This window comes from Arachis duranensis, chromosome 7 (genome assembly GCF_000817695.3).
Source record: "Arachis duranensis cultivar V14167 chromosome 7, aradu.V14167.gnm2.J7QH, whole genome shotgun sequence".
Classification (NCBI taxonomy): domain Eukaryota; kingdom Viridiplantae; phylum Streptophyta; class Magnoliopsida; order Fabales; family Fabaceae; genus Arachis; species Arachis duranensis.
This window is the reverse complement of record NC_029778.3, coordinates 3,265,480-3,286,433: the sequence shown is the minus strand read 5'-3', so window position 1 is coordinate 3,286,433 and position 20,954 is coordinate 3,265,480. Positions and strand designations below refer to the sequence as shown.

At 30.7% G+C, this 20,954-nt stretch overlaps 3 protein-coding genes across 10 annotated transcripts in view; 1 reads left to right on the top strand and 2 right to left on the bottom strand.

Annotated features, from left to right (window-relative positions):
• The window catches only part of LOC107496509 (DNA polymerase I A, chloroplastic/mitochondrial), a 56,156-nt gene extending 42,671 nt beyond the window's left edge, over window positions 1-13,485 (bottom strand). For 2 of the 7 annotated variants that reach the window (XM_052251692.1, XM_052251689.1), the window contains exons 1-10: window positions 13,283-13,485; window positions 11,960-12,830; window positions 11,633-11,824; window positions 10,031-10,710; window positions 9,414-9,861; window positions 9,152-9,247; window positions 8,949-9,041; window positions 8,672-8,866; window positions 8,413-8,505; window positions 8,112-8,324 (exon numbers count right to left, since the gene is read on the bottom strand). In XM_052251692.1, coding sequence (XP_052107652.1) covers window positions 8,112-8,324; window positions 8,413-8,505; window positions 8,672-8,866; window positions 8,949-9,041; window positions 9,152-9,247; window positions 9,414-9,861; window positions 10,031-10,710; window positions 11,633-11,824; window positions 11,960-12,830; window positions 13,283-13,410 — 3,009 coding nt within the window. In that variant the 5' untranslated portion in view covers window positions 13,411-13,485. Of the gene's footprint in view, window positions 1-6,750; window positions 7,304-7,815; window positions 7,906-8,111; window positions 8,325-8,412; window positions 8,506-8,671; window positions 8,867-8,948; window positions 9,042-9,151; window positions 9,248-9,413; window positions 9,862-10,030; window positions 10,711-11,632; window positions 11,825-11,959; window positions 12,831-13,282 lie in introns of those variants that run through there. The other 5 variants (XM_052251693.1, XM_052251691.1, XM_016117779.3 and 2 more) reach the window with 4 other exon arrangements.
• On the top strand, window positions 390-5,509 carry LOC107496404 (UPF0481 protein At3g47200-like). Of its 2 annotated transcripts, none has more exons than XM_016117653.3 (2): window positions 390-595; window positions 4,145-5,509. In XM_016117653.3, exon 2 carries the CDS (start codon window positions 4,145-4,147, stop codon window positions 5,420-5,422), a length of 1,278 nt encoding a protein of 425 aa, XP_015973139.1. In that variant the 5' UTR covers window positions 390-595; the 3' UTR covers window positions 5,423-5,509. The 2 variants fall into 2 exon arrangements, with proteins under 2 accessions (XP_015973139.1, XP_052107655.1); XM_052251695.1 differs by having other exon boundaries at window positions 4,114-5,509.
• Window positions 13,486-14,825: 1,340 nt separating the features above from the next.
• On the bottom strand, window positions 14,826-17,675 carry LOC107496439 (probable serine/threonine-protein kinase PBL23). The gene is made up of 5 exons (XM_016117689.3): window positions 17,254-17,675; window positions 16,735-16,916; window positions 16,443-16,632; window positions 15,914-16,305; window positions 14,826-15,181 (listed from the first exon to the last, which is right to left on the bottom strand). Exons 1-5 carry the CDS (start codon window positions 17,378-17,380, stop codon window positions 14,927-14,929), a joined length of 1,146 nt encoding a protein of 381 aa, XP_015973175.1. The 5' UTR covers window positions 17,381-17,675; the 3' UTR covers window positions 14,826-14,926.
• Window positions 17,676-20,954: the final 3,279 nt, after the last annotated feature.

The window sequence follows — 20,954 nt, the reverse complement described above, 5'->3', positions numbered from 1 at the left end:
TATATATAATTCAATTTGACTTAGGTTTTCGTTTGTATTAAAAGAGAAAAAATACAAAAAACATAATACTTTCATTCTTGATTTACCTCTCACTTTTAGTTATTACTTGACCACATGGTTAGTGAACCAGGCAGCTATTCACCTCGTTAGACATTAGTTATGGCCAAGACACGTAGGATCCTCTTTTAATTCCTAGCCCAATCACCAGAACGGAGACACAGTATATATAGTACCTTCAAAACATTAATGGGTGGGATAGAATTCACCTAAATATTAATTCAACTCAACCATGTTAGGTAACCAAAAAATAATACGCTTTCATTACTCAGTATTAATAACGATATTTTGTATAGCTTGGGTCAACTCATGAATTCAAGTCGTCCCATTGATTGCAAAGGATCCTTCCTTTTGCTTTTAGTATTTGCTTATATAAACCAATACTTTCAGTGCCAAGCTTCCATCCAATACTTCCTGTTGAAAGAAAGAATTTGGTATAGCCATTAAGCAAATTCAGGCATCAGGCACACTATCTTTCACTTTCTGGTGGCCAAAATTATAGAAGGATCATCACAGTGTGAGGCTGCAGCATCTTGCTGTGAGTAAAATTGCACATATCACTTTCTTACTAAGTTCTATACTACTGTTCATGTCTAATATTTACTTATTTATTTATTATTTTGAAGCAATGGTTGTGCTGTTAAATCTACTGTCTTAGCAATATGTTCTTTTTTAACCTTTCATATAGTTACCATCTTAATTTTAGTGAAAAGTAAAGATCTATGGTGATGACTGATGAGGTTGGTATTTAAGAATTTGATTATATGGAATTAATCATTTGAGTGATAGTAGTGGAATATTTACAGTTCAAGAAAAAACACCCGTGTATTATTGCTTGAAAAAATGCGCTAAATTTTGGCAAGGTTAACAACTTCGTTACGATAAAATAGTTTAAATTCACCTATTTTAAAAAAGTTAATAATTTTATTATATTGAAAAAGGTTAACGTCTTACTCTTTATAAGAATGTAAACGGTAATAAACACAAAATTTAAACAACTATATTAAATTTATACTAAAATTAATCGTCAAAATAAGTTATTAATTTAAAATATATTAAAATATAAATATATTGATGATTAATTTAATTTTAATTTAGTGTATAAATCACATTTTTAAAACTTAAATCATATTCCGATCCACTCAACTACATTTAACAAAGGGGATACATGCATGAATTATTTATATTAGTAAAAAAGGGAAAACTTTTATAAATTAGGCAATATGCAGTGATTACTCCAAAAATTTTAAACTATGGACAAACATATAATTTATAAAGATAACACAAAAAATTTTATAAACATATCAAAATATATAAAAATAAATAACATAAAAATATCAAATATTAAATAATTTTTATTTATTCATTATTATTATTAATATATTGATAAGTAATAATGTGATTATTAATTTATTTTTTCATAAATTAAATATATATAATAATTAATAATAAATGAGATTAATTAAGATGATAAACATATTATTTTTTTTTTAATATCTTATTTTAATTATATAAAATATTTTTAAAATATTTTTATTTTAATAAATAATAATATATACTATTTTAATAGGTATCTTTTTAATGCGGAGACAAATACAATTTTACAATAGAAGCATAACTCTAAAGAGCACAACTTGAAAGAAATCTTTATCTGTGACGGTGAGAATCAAACGCTTTGCACAAGCATCATTGTTATACCTCTCAATATATTTATAACCACTTAATAACGATGACGATGATGTGAGATAAAACACAATCTCATATTCACTAAAATTATTATCACTAAATTTTTGGAATTCACAATCTACTTGTTATTATAATAATCTTGATTATGATCACTACTAACACTAATATATGAATTATATGAAGAAAAAAAGAAACTTTGTTAGGTAGATAATGAACAATCTTAATAATTTGTACAATAAATTTTAAATTTGGTCCAATACATAGAAAAAAAATTTAAACAGTTCTTTCAAAAAATTAACTATTCTAATTCTAATTTACCAATAAAATTTATCCAAACACCCTCTTCCCTCCCTTTCCCAACTGTCTTCTACTTCATCCTCATCAATCATTCCACTTCTTCGGCGTTAGAAGTTTCCTCACCGACTATCAAACAACCATTCATGTAGCTATTAAAATAATCATCTACATAAATTGTATATATTTAAATTGAATCGAACAAAATAACCATCCAATTAAAAATTAAAATAACCATCTACATATCTAGTGAATTGAACATCCAGTGATAATATAAGACGAAAAAATAATTAATTAGGATCAATATTAAAGGCAGCAATCATGGCAACGCAGTCATCATGTGAGCTTTCAAGACCAAGTCGATGCAATAATGATCAAAATATATCACTTAAAAATTTGAAGTTGAAAATAATTCCATACTCTTCTTTGATATCTACTTGTTGTAGCCATTGCACAAATATCCCTGACCTGTTAAGGACAATGTAACCCTGCCATAGAAAAGAGTCAAGGAAGATTACATAAAACAACTTTGAAAATTAACGTTGCTTATAATTTAGTCCTCGAATTATCGCACATTATTAAGCAGGTACTAGAAGTTCATAATCATATTTAGGAACTAAACTGACTACATTTCCAAGAACAAACCTCCATTTACTATGAGCAGAGCAGAGGGAGTACAATGGAAGTCACGGGAGTATGATGGAGGCCACAGAGTAGAGCAGAGCAAACGCATGAACAGCACAAACCAAGGATGACGAATGCTCACGCTACTAAGGATGACAACGACGACACAGATGGACAAATGGAAGAAAAGTGCCACTGACTTCAAAGAGCAAGCGCTGACTAGAGTTCTTTAATTTTAGAACAAAATGTCAAAGATTGTTGTAGTATTTTAAAAAAATAGAAATAGATTCAATTAGCTATTCTAACCCAATTATGAGAATATTCGATTTTTAAATAAAATTTTCTGTTATCTCAAATAGTTTTGTTACGATTAAGGCTGAATTGAAAAAAAAATTAACATTTAAAAATTTAATTAAAAAATATAAAAATTAATTTAAAATTCGATAAAATTATAAGAAAATATGGTAATTAAACCTAAAAAAAATAGGCTTGCATTTCTTTTTGTAACTTAATATAACCATTGACCATGATTGATTTAACTTTAATAGTTTATTCATCAATATCTCAATAAAAATACATATTAGTTAAAAATCATAATAAGATGAGAATTAATAGAATAACAACAAAAAAGTTGAAAAAAATTTAAATTATTTACAGAAGCATGCATTAAGATCATGTACCGCATTTTATGTATTTTTGTATAAACACACAAATTTATTATATATAACTTCAAATTATAATACGCAAACATCGTATATTTAAAGAGTAGTTCCAATTTTAAAACTAATCAAACATGTTTTTCCAAAATAAAGTCAAGTGAAACGAATTTTAAGACTATTTTTATACTTTGAAGTCTAAGAATTCGTAACTATATATTATTTGTGCTTTAATTTCTAAAAATTTTTTATTTCATAATCTTCAATTAGTTATAGGATGAGAAATTAATAATATCATTTAATATAAATACTAACTATTACGAAAATTATAATTGCGTAATTATGAATACTAACAATAATAATCACTTAAATAAACAATAAAAAAACATTTTTCTCAAAGTAAACATTGAATAATAAGAAGCAATAAAAAGAATAAGGAGAAAAAAGAGAAATAATTTTAAATATAGATGAGTCTTACATTATTTATCTTAGTGTCTATTTCTTTCCTGTTTTATTTTTCATTACGTTTTTTATTTATCAAATTTCAATGGTGGATTATGAAAAAATGTATAAAGGAACATATTTGTATTATGCTATATTTAAATACTATAGTAAAAGAAAAAAGTTATTGTAAACAACGAAAGACTTGACCATTGTAAAAAAAAAAAAAAAATCTAATTTTCTTGTGAAATTTTCTAGTTATTGGACTTTAATAACCACCATTATTACAATTGTATATACATATACAATTTTTTTGTCCAAATATTAATTTGTTGGGATCTAAACTCTATATAAGAGTTTAAGAGATTCGAAACCAACACTTGTAGATGGCGAATCCGAATCCTGGTGAGGCTGCAATAATAATGAAGATTAAAGCAAAGATGGAGAAGGCATTGCCTCTCGTTACGGATGAATGCTGCATCTATAGGGTGCCTCGTGAGATTCGCAAGCTCAAAGAAGATGCATACACTCCAAAGGTTGTTTCAATTGGTCCTTTTCATCATAGGGATCCAAACTTGCAAAAGATGGAGGGCCAGAAAACAATATATTTCAAAGAATTCATTGAAAGAACCGAGACGAAGAACTTGGAAAGTTTTGTGAGTTGCGTGCAAGAACTGGAGGCAAAGGTTCGTGATTGCTACTCAGATGACATCAAGCTTAGTGAGGAAGAACATGTTATGGTAATATTGGTGGACTGCTGCTTCATATTAGAGTTTTTACTCAAGTCCTATTTCAATCAGTGGTCAAGTCATGATGTCTTTTTTCTGTCACCTTGGTTATCGAACTGTTTGGAATATGATTTGCTGATGCTTGAGAATCAAGTCCCTTTCTTTGTTCTTGAAAAGCTTTACAATCTAGCTTTTCCTTCTACCTCAAATCCTTCACTGTTAACTCTCACTTATCATATCCTTCCTCGTGGTATCATTTCTGGTAATAGGGATGGGCTATCCTTAACCAATGTTGGTAGAATAGCTCATTTCACAGACCTAACAAGAAAGCTTCTGTTATTATCTTCTGACTTATCAATCTCTGAATGCTCAAGAGAAGCACAGGTAACACACCTCTATACTGCAACTCAGCTGAGGGAAGCAGGAGTGAAGTTTGAGGTAAACAAAGCTAGTAACTGCTTACTAGACTTGCAACTTTCTGGTCATACTCTTAGAATTCCATTCATTAGAGTGGAGGACTCTACCGAAGCTGTTTGGAGAAATTTGTTAGCTTTCGAGCAATGCCACTGGATCGACGAATCCTACCTCGCTGACTACATCTTTATCATTGATTTTCTTATCGACACAGACAAAGATGTGGATTTGTTGATTGAGAAAGGAATAATTGAAAATTGGTTAGGTGATAGCAATGCAGTGGCTACAATGTTCAATGGTCTTGCAGTGAACATTTTGACTTTAGGTTTTAATGAGAAATATTCTTGTATTCTTAAAGGCTTGAATGATTTCTGTGAGAAGCCTTGGAACAGAAAAGTAGCAACTTTGAAGCGCGACTACTGCAACACTCCATGGAGGACGGTAGCTTCCATTGCTGGTATTTTTCTGCTTATTCTCACCCTTGTTCAAACAATATTTTCGATCCTCCAAGTAGTACACTAGTACTGTATTAATGTTTGTGTTGTGTTGTTTGAATTGAATTTGATTGGATGATTTGTTAATATTCAATATGGTGTGGTAGATTTAATATATTTGTATTTTAAAGTAATTGAAATGTTTGTTATCAACATGGATATAAGCCATGTATTTATTGAAGACCACTTTATATGGTAGCTCCCTTTTCTGTAATTGTATCAAGTTTGAATGTGATTTTTTTTTTATTGTTGTATTCTATATATTATTTACACGTCTTTTTTTTTTACAGTACATACTACTATAACTATCATAATATAATATAGTTATTATATATTCCACTTATAGTTTGCCATGGTATTTATATATAGTTGCTTAATTTATTAAAAAGAGATAAAAATTAATTTATATTTAAAAATTATAAAAATAAATTATTTTTAAATATTTAATATTTATCAGAAGCTAAATTCATGCCAAATTCAAAGGTACAAAAAAATTTGCTAAACTTACACGTGAATCTTAATTTAGTCTCTAAAATATTTATTGTTTTTATTTAGTCTCCAAACTTTACGAACTTGACTCAAGGTAGTCTTTTTTGGGTTTAGAGTTTAGGGTTTAGGATTTAATACCACGTTAGATTCCGTAAAGCAATGCCGTTTTTGTTTTGACATTCAAATAACTAAAAAACATTATAAGTGCATCATTGTTAGACAATTTGAGCGCCCAAACCAAATCGCCATCATTTTACAAGTTCCCGCATGATATTTGTCTGTCCATGTCAAGACTCTATTAACATTTATGTGTTAAAAATTATCCCAATGACTAATGTGAATTACGTTTACAAAATTTGAAGACTAAATAAAGATCATTGAAACTACAAAAACTAAATTAAAACTCGTACAAATTCAAAAATCAAATTGAGTATTAACTCATTCAAACGTCATGTTTTATCTTTAAATAGTGCGAGGAATGCTTTTCAATTTCAATTGTAAGATAAAAAATGTCCATAGACTAAGTCATAGAAAGTCTTGAATCAACTTGAAAGTATGCAAACTACGAAAAGTAACATGAAAAAGAAATACTAACATTCATACAACTAAACCAGAAGTTAATATTATTAAGTGGATATTACCAATAGAGGATGTTATTTAAACATTGACAAATAAGTATTAACTGAACACCCACCATGATCTAAAAATTTAAAATATTTTTATATAAAATTTATAAGTTAATCTATAATTCCTAAGTATCTTTAATTTAGATTAAATATTTTGTCTACAAAAATATAAATAAATGAAACACAAAATTATGCACAGGCAACGAAACAAATCTTAAAAGTTTGCAAATCTCATCCCTAATTAAGAGAAACAGAATAATAGAAACTTTTTAATTTTCCATCAATTTTATATACATCACATAATGCTTGCATCATGCAAAATGACTATACTGGTTCATGATGCAAGGCATGACAATTAGGTATGATTCAAAATAGTGAAGAAAAAAAAAAATCTGCCAACTAAAGCAGTCAGATCCCGAGACCATTGATTTTGGCCTTTTGCTTCCATCTTGAAAGTTAAATGTGTTATGCTTTGGCATCACCATAACATAACACTTGAAACAACCCCAAACCTCTATAGAAATCAAAGGAGGAAAATAATAATACTATTTGAGGCATTCTTTTTGCCTTTCAAACAAAATCACTTATTTACCAAATAGAGCCATGGACTTCATGCTGTATAATGGAATGTTCTATTTAGCAGAGTACCAGTTTTGAGCACACTTGGCATCAACAGAGAGGTCCACCTTTAGAATGTTCTTTCCATGGAAAGGTTTGGCCATGCACTCCACAACTATGGCCTTTGCTACCTCAGCTGACTCACTTGGCCCTTCCAATATCACTTCATCATGAACCTGCTTTGTTATTTCAAAAAAAATAATAATAAGAATAAAAATCTTAGATACAAAGTAGCAAGAAAGTTGCTTCATGGATATTGAAAAAGGATTCAGACTTATTGACATCAATATTAGAATACAAAGATAAAAAGGTTAATGTCTTATAAATGCCTGTGACAAATAGAAGGGTGTCATAATTTTAGTAGCGAATGCTAATGTGCTCGGGAGAAAGTAAGGAGTGCAGCGTTCCCTAAAACTAACTTGCTATTAAAGGAAAAAAAAAAAGAAACAAAATAAAATACCCTAAATTCTAAATCCGAACTATCAATATAAAATATAATAAATGGAGAGATAAGATTTATTTAATTAACAAAGACTGCAGTACTTTTTACTTAGTAAGAAACATTTAAGGATGAGCTAATTTGGCAATTTTAGGAGACGTCAGAGTAATTTGCACTTAGAAAATTAAGACAACTAACAAGTATTACTTAATTTGAAAAAGGAATCACATCCCACGGCATAAAACTTGCCTGAAGAAGTAACTTCCATCCGAGCTCCTTCAACTGTTTATTATTGGAAATTTCCAACATGGCGCACATGGCAACATCTGCAGCACTACCCTGTTGCATTCTACAAGTCAGAAACCCATGAAAGAAAGGTCTGCATGCCAAATCAGACCACAGACAAAAGGTACTGGAGTATGAACTACTCAGGATTCATTACATTGGATTTCACAAATACTGCAATGATCAAACTTGAGAGTATAGTGAAAACTAAAGAGGGCAGGGGCAAAGAATGCAATAGTTTATTTGAAAGCATTAAGGACCTGCACTGGAGTATTAATAGCAGCTCGTTCAATGTGACCTTTCTGATACTTGTTGGCTTGCCCCATCAATGGAAACCGCCGGGCTCGGCCCAGCAAAGTGTGAACACAATGGAACTGATGAGCTTCTTTCTTGCGCTCCTCTTGCCATTTCAAAACTTCTTTCCGATCATTGTACCAAAGGTCAACTGTCTTCTTAGCTTCTTTCACGGAAACCTGAGTGCGGACAGAAACAGTAAATTATGGACAACATTTTCAATGAGGTTGTCCCCAGTAATACTAAAATGCAATGAATCTCACATACCTTCCAATCCTTTGAAAGCCCCACTGGAGTCTTTCCATAAGCAATTGAGAAGTTAAGCATTTTCGCTCTTCTTCTTTCTGAACCAAATGCATCCTGGAATGAGAAAAATAATAGAAACGTGATGCATGTTCAAAACTTCTTTTAATCTTTAATTCATGAACACGACATGAATATCATCACATACTATCCACAAAATGAACTACTGAACGGATTTTCAATGTAAAGAATACTACTGACATAAGATGTCCGCGAGAATTACCTTCAGTAGAGGAACTGGGGGTTTCTCTTCACCAGGCTGAGGATGCCACTCAAGAAGCACTTCCTTTTTGTCAACTGCTTCACGAATATATGGATACATATTCATCGCCGTCCTTGAATGGAAATCTCCACCGGCTTTGAAAGCATCTAACATGCTCTTACAGTTGGCAAGATGTGCCAGTATCCTAAGTTCCAGCTGCAAAATTACATAACTCAATCAAGATATTGAACTTTCTTGCAACTATTACACCGTTAGATCAACAATATAAACTGCTAACCTGTCCGTAATCAGCAACTATAAGAGAATTTCCAGGAGCAGCTATGAATGCTTTACGGATTTTGTACCGGTCTTTTTCCAAAGCAGGTTGATTCTAATCCGTAAATTAAATATTCATCAGGTTAAGTCTCTTTTTCAGGGGAAATTAATCTATTACATTCAATATCAAGAAAACTCTAATGTGTCTTGCAAACTAAAATTTACCTGCAGGTTTGGCCTTCTTGCTGACAAACGTCCAGTCTCTGTGTTGATATTTAAGGAGCAATGAATACGGTTATCCTTTCCCGATATATTATGTCCCTGAAATAAAGAAACTGTGAAACTCGCATGGAAAATATGAAAAACTTCAGACATGTACTCATTGAATGTTTAAAATATGTCATGCATCTAGTCACATATCACCCATCTAGTCAACCAATCGACTAGTTAATACGAATAACATTGGATTATTAAAAAAAAAAAATACCTGCAGGGGAAGGATGAAATTGGAAATCAAAGAATTGATTGAACAGACTTCACATAAAGCAGCAATTGCATGGCAAGCTTCTCTCCCTTCTTCTTCTGTTGGAAAAGCTGCAAAGGCTGTTCCATATGCAGATTTATCTATTTGTGCAGATGCAGTTTGACTTTGAGAAGGAATTTCAGGAATTTCATCTTCACTGAGATCCAAGTCACAATTCTCGTCAACAAAGTCATATTCAGCAGAAATTTTTCCAGCCAGGGCCCTTAAGGCATCTCCGCTAACTGAGGGCCAACCACTTGCTGTGTACATGTCAGTCTCCAGCTTATACCTGAGGCTCGTCAGCTTTATATCACGAAACTTTGTGGGAGCCTTCTTGCCCTCTTCAATCACTTTATCAACATTGGGAATTTTGAATATCCGCTCAGTTGGAAGTATCTCATTGGGGTCTTTTCTGTAATGAAGAACTTGAAAGTGAATATGAAAAATTTTCTTCTGTTTTTATATCCCCTACAGATTGTGGCATACCAATTGCTCCAAAAAAAAATAAAGATAGAGATAACGAAATAATCAATTCGGTAAGATTGCAATGAATGATCAACAAATGTTTAAAAGATAACCACCTGTTCGCAATGCCACCAAAAAGCAGCTGGCGCAACTGTAGGTCGCTTCCCACATTCATGTACTTGGCATCAGGACAATACTTACATGCCCATTTCCTGAATCTATTAGCAGCTATATCTTGCTCTGCTATGGCCACTTTTTCTATGTCAGCAAGATATGCTCGATCAACTAGCATTCCCTCAGATTCCATTGTGACTAGAAGCTCACCAAATGGCCTCCAAAATTCATTATAGAAATCATACATCGTTCTTCCAGAAACTAGTACACCATCAAGTTTCCAAGGCATGGCTGACAAGTGGCTCTTCAAGCTCTCATAAAGGTTCAGAGTACTTCTAGCATCTAATGCAGAATAACATATCCAAGGTATACGCTCATCTCTCTGTAGCTCTTCAACAGGAGCAATGGTAATTGTTTTACCCTCGGATCCGTCTTTTTTCACCTTTTTCTTGCCAAATATAGTTTTCATTGACACCTTACCAAGTAGATCCTTGTCATGATTCAGCTGAGCTGCACACATGACCCTTTTGTCACCTGTAAGTCCTTCAAGAGAATAGCCCCCATCCAAGCGTCTTGATGAATCCCATAGGCGCGCCATGTGCATCGTATCGGCATGAAAACCAGACACTTTAAATCCATAGTTCTCTATAATATGACAATCAAAGCTATAATTATGCCAGACCTACAAGAATGCACTGATGACTTGGTTAGTTGATTGTTTCAAATTTCAATTATTATTTGTAATCTTAAAATAAACCTAGCAATAAACTCAATATGATTTTATGAAGGATAGAATTATTTCTCCATTCCTGAACCCAGATGTTGTGGAATCATTATAAGAGACCCACTTTAGTATGAAAATGGACAAACAATTTTTCCATTTTCACCAAGGAGTTGGTTTGTCGCAGGAAGTTACGGGAAAAAGTAGACTCATTAACTGGAGGCCCTAGAACAACTCTAGATGATTATTTAAATTTTAAATGGCATATATGCTTAGGAAGCCTTGCAAGCACCTCCATCCCCAATGTCGTGAAGAAGTCATCTTGCCATGTTTGGAAGGGACCAAACGCAACTGAAATGAATAATTTTTAATACATCTGTGTTTCAAGGAGGAATTGACCACAGAAATTAATCGAATAAAAATTACCAGATGAAATGTCAAAACATCAGATTGAAACAGTCATGCCAGGCTCAGTGCATATTTCTAGAAGGTATCCTAGTGCACAAGAGAATCAATTAAAGATAAAATAAGTGAAACAACAAAAACGATTGGTCATTTCCCTGTTTATGAGAATGTTTAACGGCTCCAAAGAAAACTATATAGGTTGCAAACTTCTTTGTCCTACACATAAAACCACACACCAACTGGCAACTATATTCAAGTATCAAATACTTCAGTATTATGACTGCAATCCAAGCATGGGTTTACGACAGGAATTAAAGTATTAAACTACTAATCATAACATTGAAAACACAGTACAAACCAAGTGGAAGCTAGACATTCAAACAGCACGAAGCATGAATGCATGCTTACAAGGTGATACACATTGTGATGAGTAATAGGATTGAGAACATGGGACTAGCACAGAAGAAGAGAAGTGTACCTTTTTAATGGATGAATCACTAAAAAATTCAGCAAATTTATCTAAAATCTCTTGGCCCCCACCATCAAGAACATCTACCCAGATACAAGACTTTCCACCACCAAAATCAGCTTCTGGACCAGAATAAATACTGAAGCATATTATCTCCCCATGATCCACAGGAGTTTCATCTTTGACATCTATCTTGGCTACCTTTAAAACATGATAAAATCAGCATATATCTAATGCTCACTACTTATAAAGGATAAATATTCTAAAAGCCATGTTCAAAATATGCATAATCACCGCCTTAACATAAGGGAATACAGACGAGAATATAAATTGTACCTCAGTATCACAAGCATGAATAAGATGCCGATACTTTACTGTGAGCATCTTAGCCACTTCCTCTGCAAGAGGAATACTGTCAACAACCAGAACATCTTCATAGATACTACAGAGCTTGTCCCGAAGTTTTGATTGGTCAGAACCACGTGCCCGGCTAGGCCGTGTTGCCTTAGTTGAATCCTTTACATTTGTATCCAAAATGTTTTCATCATTAACTTTGCTAATTTTTTCTTTGCTGATCTCCTGTGTATATCCATTTAACTGCCGGACAACCGTTTCAGAATCTGTACACACATTTGAATTTTTTAATCCGGAATGCTTAACCGGTGTTAAGACATGGTCAGTATGTTCTTGTAGTACAAGACTGCTATCCACATTCCTAGAAACCACTTGTCCCTGACCATTGGGAGGTAATCTATTAGATGGGTAAGAACTACCAAGTTTCCTCTCATACTTCTTCATACTGTTTGTTTCCTTTTTACTTTCAGTCAACTTATATCTTGCATTAGCCCAGCCTCTATAATCACCCCCCGACAATTTTCTTTCACCAGTCATCACGGATAATCCAAGATTGCAGGGAACTGAACCCACCATACTAACTTGTGTATCATTGGGATGCAAAGAATTCAGCTCTCCCTCCTTTGTCATTTCCTCCAGAATGCCAGTGGATGCATTTGAAAATTTCATAAGTGAAATGCAAACCGGAACCTTATGTGGGGCATTTCGTCTGAACCTCATGTCATTGCATTTATTTAATCTCACAGACGTCCTCTGCGGACACCATGAACCTTCTCTAAACCGCAGATAATTACTGCGAATAATGCTATCCAAGTGGCCACTGTTGGCAGCCTGGACTGAATGGATTCTTCTTCTACAGTTCATATCATTTAAATAACATAAATGCTAATAATCCATGAAATTCAATAGCATATTCAACATCTTCTAAAGCTATCATAAGATAATATCCAAATTTGTGATACATCATACATGTACTAACTCTTCCTCGTAACAAGCCAATTCACTTTTCTTCACCATTGTATAAGGTGCATGAGTGAGTTGCTCAGTGTTCAAGAAAAAGTGAGTACAAAACATACTTATCCAATATCCTACATATTCTATACATGGTAGAAACTAGAAAATATCCTACAACAAAAACACAAACAGCAGCAACAATTTCAACAATATGAAAACACTCGTTTCTAAAGAGGTAAAAGCGAAAACACCCCAGGTAGAAAAGATACAAGCTTTGGAGCTATAACGGAAATTAAAGACATGGGCAAGCTAAAATTTGAACCAAAATAATTTTGAGCAGAGAAAGTGAACCTGTGAGGAGGGTCTGAAGGAGCTGAAAAGGACCATGAAGACAGAGCAAGACGGTAAGGGAAGGTGGAAGAAGAAGAGTGTGAGAGTGAAAAGCACGAGGGGCAATATGGTCTTAACGGAACTTCCATGGCTGCTATTCCCTCCTTCCTCAGTGACTAGAATTCTATTCTCCCCTCGAAAGCAGAGAGATTGGGAGCCAAAGAAGCAGCTAAACCCTGCTACTACTTAAAAAATATATTATTTATATACCATATAATATTTTAAAATTATATAATATAAAATAAATTTAATTTCGATACACTATAAAACATTATACACACACAGTCGTATCATAACCGTTCTTTTCAATAATCATTTATGCAGTTTATACTAAAAAATAACTATTTTAACTAATATAACATTATCTAATTGAATGCATGTATAAAATAATTTTATACTTATATTTAATTAAAATTAAATTCATATAAAATGTACATTAAAAAAAATAACGTTTAGTTGGCACGTTTTTAAAATCACTGACAAAAGTTCAGATGCCACGCAAGGCGAGGTTGTCAAATGAAAGTTCTATTCTATATTATGATCCGTAGGGTTACAATTACACCAAATAAAAATAAGATTATTATTATTATTATTATTATTATTATTATTATTATTATTATTATTATTATTATTAAAATAGTTTTATTATAAAGATATAAACGCAACAAAATTGTTATTTTTAATATTCAAGTAGAAGTGTCAATGTTTTTCTTTTTTTATAAATCAAGAGATCCTACGATGGTATAATAACTGATTCTCACATAACAAAAATTATTTAAAAGTTCACACTTTATAATTATTTTTATGTTCAACTTTTTAGATTTATGGTGAATGTTATTGAAAATTAAATTTAATATTTTATTTTATGCCTTTAATGCGGATTAAGTATTTACTGTGTATCATTTCTTTAGACAATAATAGCTTCACCTTATTGTTGAGTAATTTACTATTACATTTATATGTTAAAGAAAAGTTAGATTTATTGTCTAGTGGATACGTTTAAATATTTAATTTTTAATTTACTTAAATTATACTACTACAAATACTATATACAAATTTTATTTTATAGTATAAAAAAATAATTAATGAATTAATTTGTACCAACCGTGATTATTGATTAATCAATTAGTGACTTCTTATAAATGAAATTGTAAACTATAATATGCAGAAATTAAACATGAAAGTGATCAAGCCAAAGTCATTTTTTGTCCAAGATAACTATAAATATGAAATTATGAATTCATTATATAGTTCTCAAAAAATTCACCAGCAAATTACATTTTGGCATTTTGCAAGTTCTCTGAAATTTTGTAACACTAGTTAGAGAAATCTGAATCTTAGTATGAGTTGACAATTTATTATTTCAATACGAAAATACTTGATAATAAAAAATTAGCTAAAAACAATTAGAATTTGCCTTAATTTAGTATTTATTTTAATTGTTGCTAGATTTAATAAATATTAAATAAGGTAAATTTTAGTTTTTTTTTTTCTTTCTAACATTATCGATTCAATAATTCACATAGAAATATTCAAGAGGGATTCACAAACTTCAATTACAGTTGCTTGAATGCATATATATATTCACATCCTATGACATGACCTCTAATCTATCAAAGTCATTCTCTCAACTGAATTATTACTATTATTATTGTTATCACTCCATTCTACATTCTTCCTTGCTAATACATTAAGAGCTGTAACTACATCACTAATCAAAGGCCTTAATTCAGCATCTTCTTGAAGACACATTGCTGCTATTGCTATTGCTTGGTGTAGACCCCTTATAGGGTATCTCCCTTCTAGCAATGGATCAGCCATTAGTGTAAACTTCCTTCTGTCTTTGAGTAGTGGGTATGCCTGAAAAAACAACAAACATTATATAAATTTTGGAACATTCTATTCACATTGATCATAATGTTAAAACTGTACGTTTGGTTTGTGTTTTCATTTTCTGTTTTACTTTCAACTAGAATGAGACCCGCGCAATGTACGGACGGTAAAATTTATTATGATTAATAGATTATTATAGCATTTGTAATATGGATATTTATTAAGAATAGACTGTTTATAAAGGTAAGATATAATAAATATAGGAATATGAATTTTTGTAGGTTATAAATTTGGTTAGACACTATTAATTTCTAATTATTTTTTTTGTATATTTTATTTTTGTTGCTGGTTTGGAAATAATAGTTGATTTGGCAAGATTTAAGTGGTTGATTCTAAAATTTTGCCAAGTAAACGATGCTGCAAAAAGAAAAATGGCTTAAAAGTAATGTGGGTAAACTTATGTATCTATTTTTATATATTAAGAATAGATATTTCTATTTTTAAGATTTTATGAAAAAAATAGAAAAATCAGAAGGTAAAAACAGAAAATAAAAACGCAAATCAGTTACATCCTAGCTTTTGATCTGTAGTAAGCATTTGATCCAACATAATCTTATGCAAGAGAAATGCTACTATTGGATCCAACATTATCTACTATGTTATGAGAAATGAGATGTTTTTGTTTTAAGTCTATGAAATTCTACAACTATCAAATGAAGGAACTATCTATGATTGATAAGAAATAATTCAATGACATACCCAAGTAACTAAGTTTTGCTCCCCTGATGGTCTCATATGATCAATGACTCTTCTACCTGTGATCATCTCCAAAAGCACAACACCAAAACTATATACATCAGATTTTGTTGTCAATTGTCCTGTGGAAGCATACTCAGGAGCACAATAACCATAAGTTCCCATCACCCTTGTTGACACATGAGTTTTATCGCCGGTCGGACCAAGCTTTGCTAGTCCAAAATCTGATAATTTTGGATTGAAATCCTCATCCAAAAGTATGTTTGATGCCTTGAAATCGCGATATATAACCGGAGGATTTGCTACTTCATGTAGATATTCAAGTCCTCTAGCAGCACCTTCTGCAATTTTCATTCTAGTGCTCCAATCCAAAGCCTTTTTGTTTGGAGGTAGATCTGGAAATCATTTTCATTTCAGTACATTGACAATTCAGTGTATTTGGACATAATTTGTATCGATATATATTGAGTTATGAATGTATCAAATTTCCAAAAAGTCACAAATCTTTTGGAAATATGAGTATTTTACTTACCAAAAAGATGATCTTCTAAAGAACCATTAACCATGTACTCATACACAAGAACTCTTTGATCACCATCAGCACAATACCCTACCAAATTGACAAGGTAAGGATTATGCAAGAGGCTTAACATCAAAACCTCTACTATAAATTCTCTGTTTCCTTGAAATCCATTCCTGTTAAGTTGCTTCACAGCAACAACCTGCATTTTTAACACATCATTTTAAAACAAGATTAATTAACTTCATACTCTGCATAAAAAATAAAAGTTTAAAGAGATATGAGATGAGCTAAAGTAATATACCTGATTAGTTCCTTTAAGGAATCCTTTGTATACTCTTCCAAAGCCTCCTTCACCAATCATGTAGTCAGGGTGAAAGTTCCGGGTTGCGAAGCATAGCTCGGAATAAGTAAAAATGTGAGAGGTTAAATTTCCTCTTCCAAGTTTTTCTATTTCGCCTTCGATGAAATTTCGCTTGCTACTATCTACAAGATTAAATTTGTTCAAGGTTTCAGTGTTGGTGATTTATCATTGAGAATGGTTTAAGAGATTTGTACATAGGCCAATTATGATAAACTCAGATTATGAGAAATGAACAAAAGTTTAAAGATCAATTATTCAGCAAGAAACATAGAACAAGAAATTAAAGCCTATTGTATTAACATTATTTCATATATTTTTTCATTTTTAGGATTATATATACTTGATCTAAAGGATTTGAACACCAAAACAAAATTGGCCTCAAGACATTAGACAAAAATTTGAAGAGATATTTCCACAATGAAGAAGATTAAGATATTGAAGATGATGAAAAGAAATTACCAGTTTTGAGAGAGAAATTGGCAAATATTGATGGTACAGGTTTCCCTTCATGATAGCTCTTAATTTTCTTCTTCAAAGTTTTCTTATGGAACCTATGTTGTGATGTGCAACATGCAAAGAAGCTCATTTTCCACTCCTAAATATTTTTATCTGACCAAAACAACCGTCATGCAGAAAAATACAACAAATCTATGTCTAAGATTACAGATGTTATAAAGATCCAATACTAATTACATAAGAAACTCCAGAAGTGGCTTGAAATTAATATTTTTTCAGGTGATCTCTTAACACAAGGGAAATTTGTTCCTGAAAAAACCAGATTGAACAATCTGGCTTCTCAGAACTATTCCCACATGTCATTGTGTTCCTTTTTTTTTTTTCTTAAAGCCTCTAGGAAGGAGGAAAAGGCAATGAAGACTTAGTCAAATTTGTTAATCCAAAAATAACCATTTCATGTTTGATGTTATTTTCTAAAGTCCTCAATATAGGATTTTCATACTCATTAATCATAGAGGTTCCACTTCATTATGGCAAGCCAAAAAGGTGGTTCATTCCTTTAAAAAGTATCATCATCTAAAATAAATAGAGCCAACTATTTTATATGGATAGCATGTGTTTATGTAATAAGTGTGATACCTAATTTTAGCTGTGATTTAGATCTTACAGCTCTGAAATTTTTTTATTGTCAATCAAGTCAATTAACTTCTTTTCAAAACATAGCTTTGATAATTTTATATAGGAGGTTACATAATTTTTTTATGTTAATATATTAAGGGTTTTGGAATTGGATTGTTAGTTGCATATTTGATGTGAATTATTATTGATTTCAAAAGCTATACAAATTAGGTAACACAAAATAAATAGAAACTACATGCTGTTAACAGATAACAATTAGGGTAAAGTACTAAATTGGTCCTCTACGTTTGGGTGTAATCTTGTTTTGGTTTTTAAAGTTTAAAGTGTTCTATTTAAATCTAAAAAAGTTTCATTTAACTTCAATGTAGTCCTATACGGTGAGATCAAAATTAAATAATTGACGAAATATCCTACATGACAGCAGTACAAGAATAAGATCAATAATTTTGAGAATAAATACAAGCTCCAAAAGTACAAAATCAACCGTGTATTCATCAATACATTTTTTAATTATTTTTCTTATAATTTAAATGAAATATTTTCTATAAAACTAAAAAAAATGATAAATAAATATATTGATGCATCCATGGTTGATTTTATACCTATGAAACTTGTACTTATTCTCCATATTATCGACTTTGTTCTTGTATAGCTATCCTGGAGGACAATTCGTTAATTATTTAATTTTGACCTTACGGTGAGACTACATTGAAGCTAAATAAAACTTTTTGGAATTCAAATAGGACACTTTAAATCTTAAGGACCAAATTAGGATTACGCTCAAACATAGAGGACCAATTAATACTTCACCCTAACAATTAAAAAATAAAAAATATTATTGGTACACCAAAATCAGTCACTAATATATTTGTGTATAAATACATGTGTAGTTTAATTTAGAGTTAAATACGATTTTGGTCCCTAAGGTATATAGGTTGAAATTTTTTTCGTTCCCAACCTTTTTTTGCATACAAAATCGTCTCTAAGGTTTAATTGGGTTTTAAAATCGTCATTATCTTAGGGACCAAAATCGTACGGAGGTAGCGACGGTGGATCGTGGACAACTTCTTCTACTTCTTCTCTTCCCCCTTCTTCTTCTTTACTTTCCCTTTTGTAGGAGCAGAAACATTCTCTCTCTTATTTTTTTATATTTTATAATTTTTTTATGGGTAATTTGGTTCAAAATTTTAATATTTAAGTAAAAAGGACAATTTTAAAATTTGGTTTTAAACCTTATGGACGATTTTGTATGCAAAAAAAGGTTAGGGACGAAAAAAATTTTCAGTCTATACTTTAAGAACCAAAATTATACTTAACCCTTTAATTTCTTTTCAATTTATATTTGTATTTTAACATGTATTTTATATTGGTGGCTGTCTTTGGTAACTAATTTTAGTGTATACCATAGTCCTTAAAAAATAGATAGAGTAATTTGCAAAATTCTATAAACCAACTTGTGTTAGATGAGTAGTCAGTTCACTCGTCTATTTAAGCAAAGTCTTAGGGGACCCACATAGGACATTACGATGATAAAGATATTGTATTAATGGCACAAAAATTGAAGGCATAATCTGATAAGTTTGTTGCATTTCATTAGGATGCCACAAGTGTTTTTTTAGGCATTCTTCACCTGCCACAAACTCTATTGAATGTCTTTCTATACTAATATAAATAAACTTTTTTTGGACCATACTGAATGAAAAAAAAATGCAATATATGAATGGTCAATTAGTGATGAATTGATCATGCTATAAAAAGCATGCTCTAGGGTTTGTTACAAGGTACAACTACATGCATAACTGTGCTACTTTTGCAACCTCATTCATATCTTCATCTCATGTCATTTTTGGTTTCATAAGATGGAATAAAAGGTAGAGATGACAATAGAATAGAGTACTGCGGTTATTTCCATCTCAAATATTAACTATTTGTTTCATTATCTATTCTGTTATTTGCAGATATTTTATTTTTCTCTCCAAACCATATATACTTGCAGGTACTTTACATTACAGATTCAAATCCATCATATCCTACTCTTTATTTTTTTTCCTGAAATAGAATATATGATTTGTAAAAATATAAAGTACTAACAATATCATATAAGATTTAAAAATGATTAAAGTTATCAAATTATAAATTCAAAACAATGTTAAAAAATTTTAAATTTAGCAAACTAATTATTATTATTCAATTATAAAATTCAAAATTTTTTATTATTATTTTATTTATTTAAAATATTAGCTTTTTACACATGCTTGTCTAAATCTAGTTCCAGTTCCAGATAAAAAGAAAGAGAGGAAGCTGGTGAAAATTGAGGGATATGACCAGGAACAATAACGATGAAACTACCATCGAAGGAGAAGAATGCTGTCTTGTTATTTTCTCTCAAATTCCTTTTCGGTTGGCTAACACCAGATAGGTTATTAGTTAGAATAATACTATATATCTAAATTTTTTTATAAATTAAGTCTAATTAAATTAAATAATAAATTTAAAATAATATTAATATAATTAATTTTATTATATTAGACTAATTTAATTAAATTTGGTTAATAAACAAACTTAAATGTGTAATATTATTTTTTATTAACTTATTAGGGACATTTTATGGTCACCTGAATAAGTATTTATTAATTATTACAAATATTTTTAATATTTTTTATTATTTAATTTTATGTATACAATTTCGTTTTCTTCATTGTTTAAGCCAATGAGAATTTTTGTATTTATATATAACTTTTGAAAGGGCCAAAAAAAACAAGCTATTTAGTTGTCACTCAAATTGCTTCAATATTGAGAATTATTTATATGAGACCATCGAAAATAATAGTTGAAGTGTTTTAATATATTTAATTAAACTATTTTGATAAAATGTGTATTAATATTTTAATTATTTTACCATAAAATATTCTTATCTGATATCTAATAAAGGGCATAAAGCCGCAGCATATTATTAGGAATAAGTAGTATGATCACAATTTAATTGATCATGTGTCAAATAATTTGTTATTATTATTATATTAAAATATTAATATAATAAGATTCTTGATTAAATTTAGAGATTT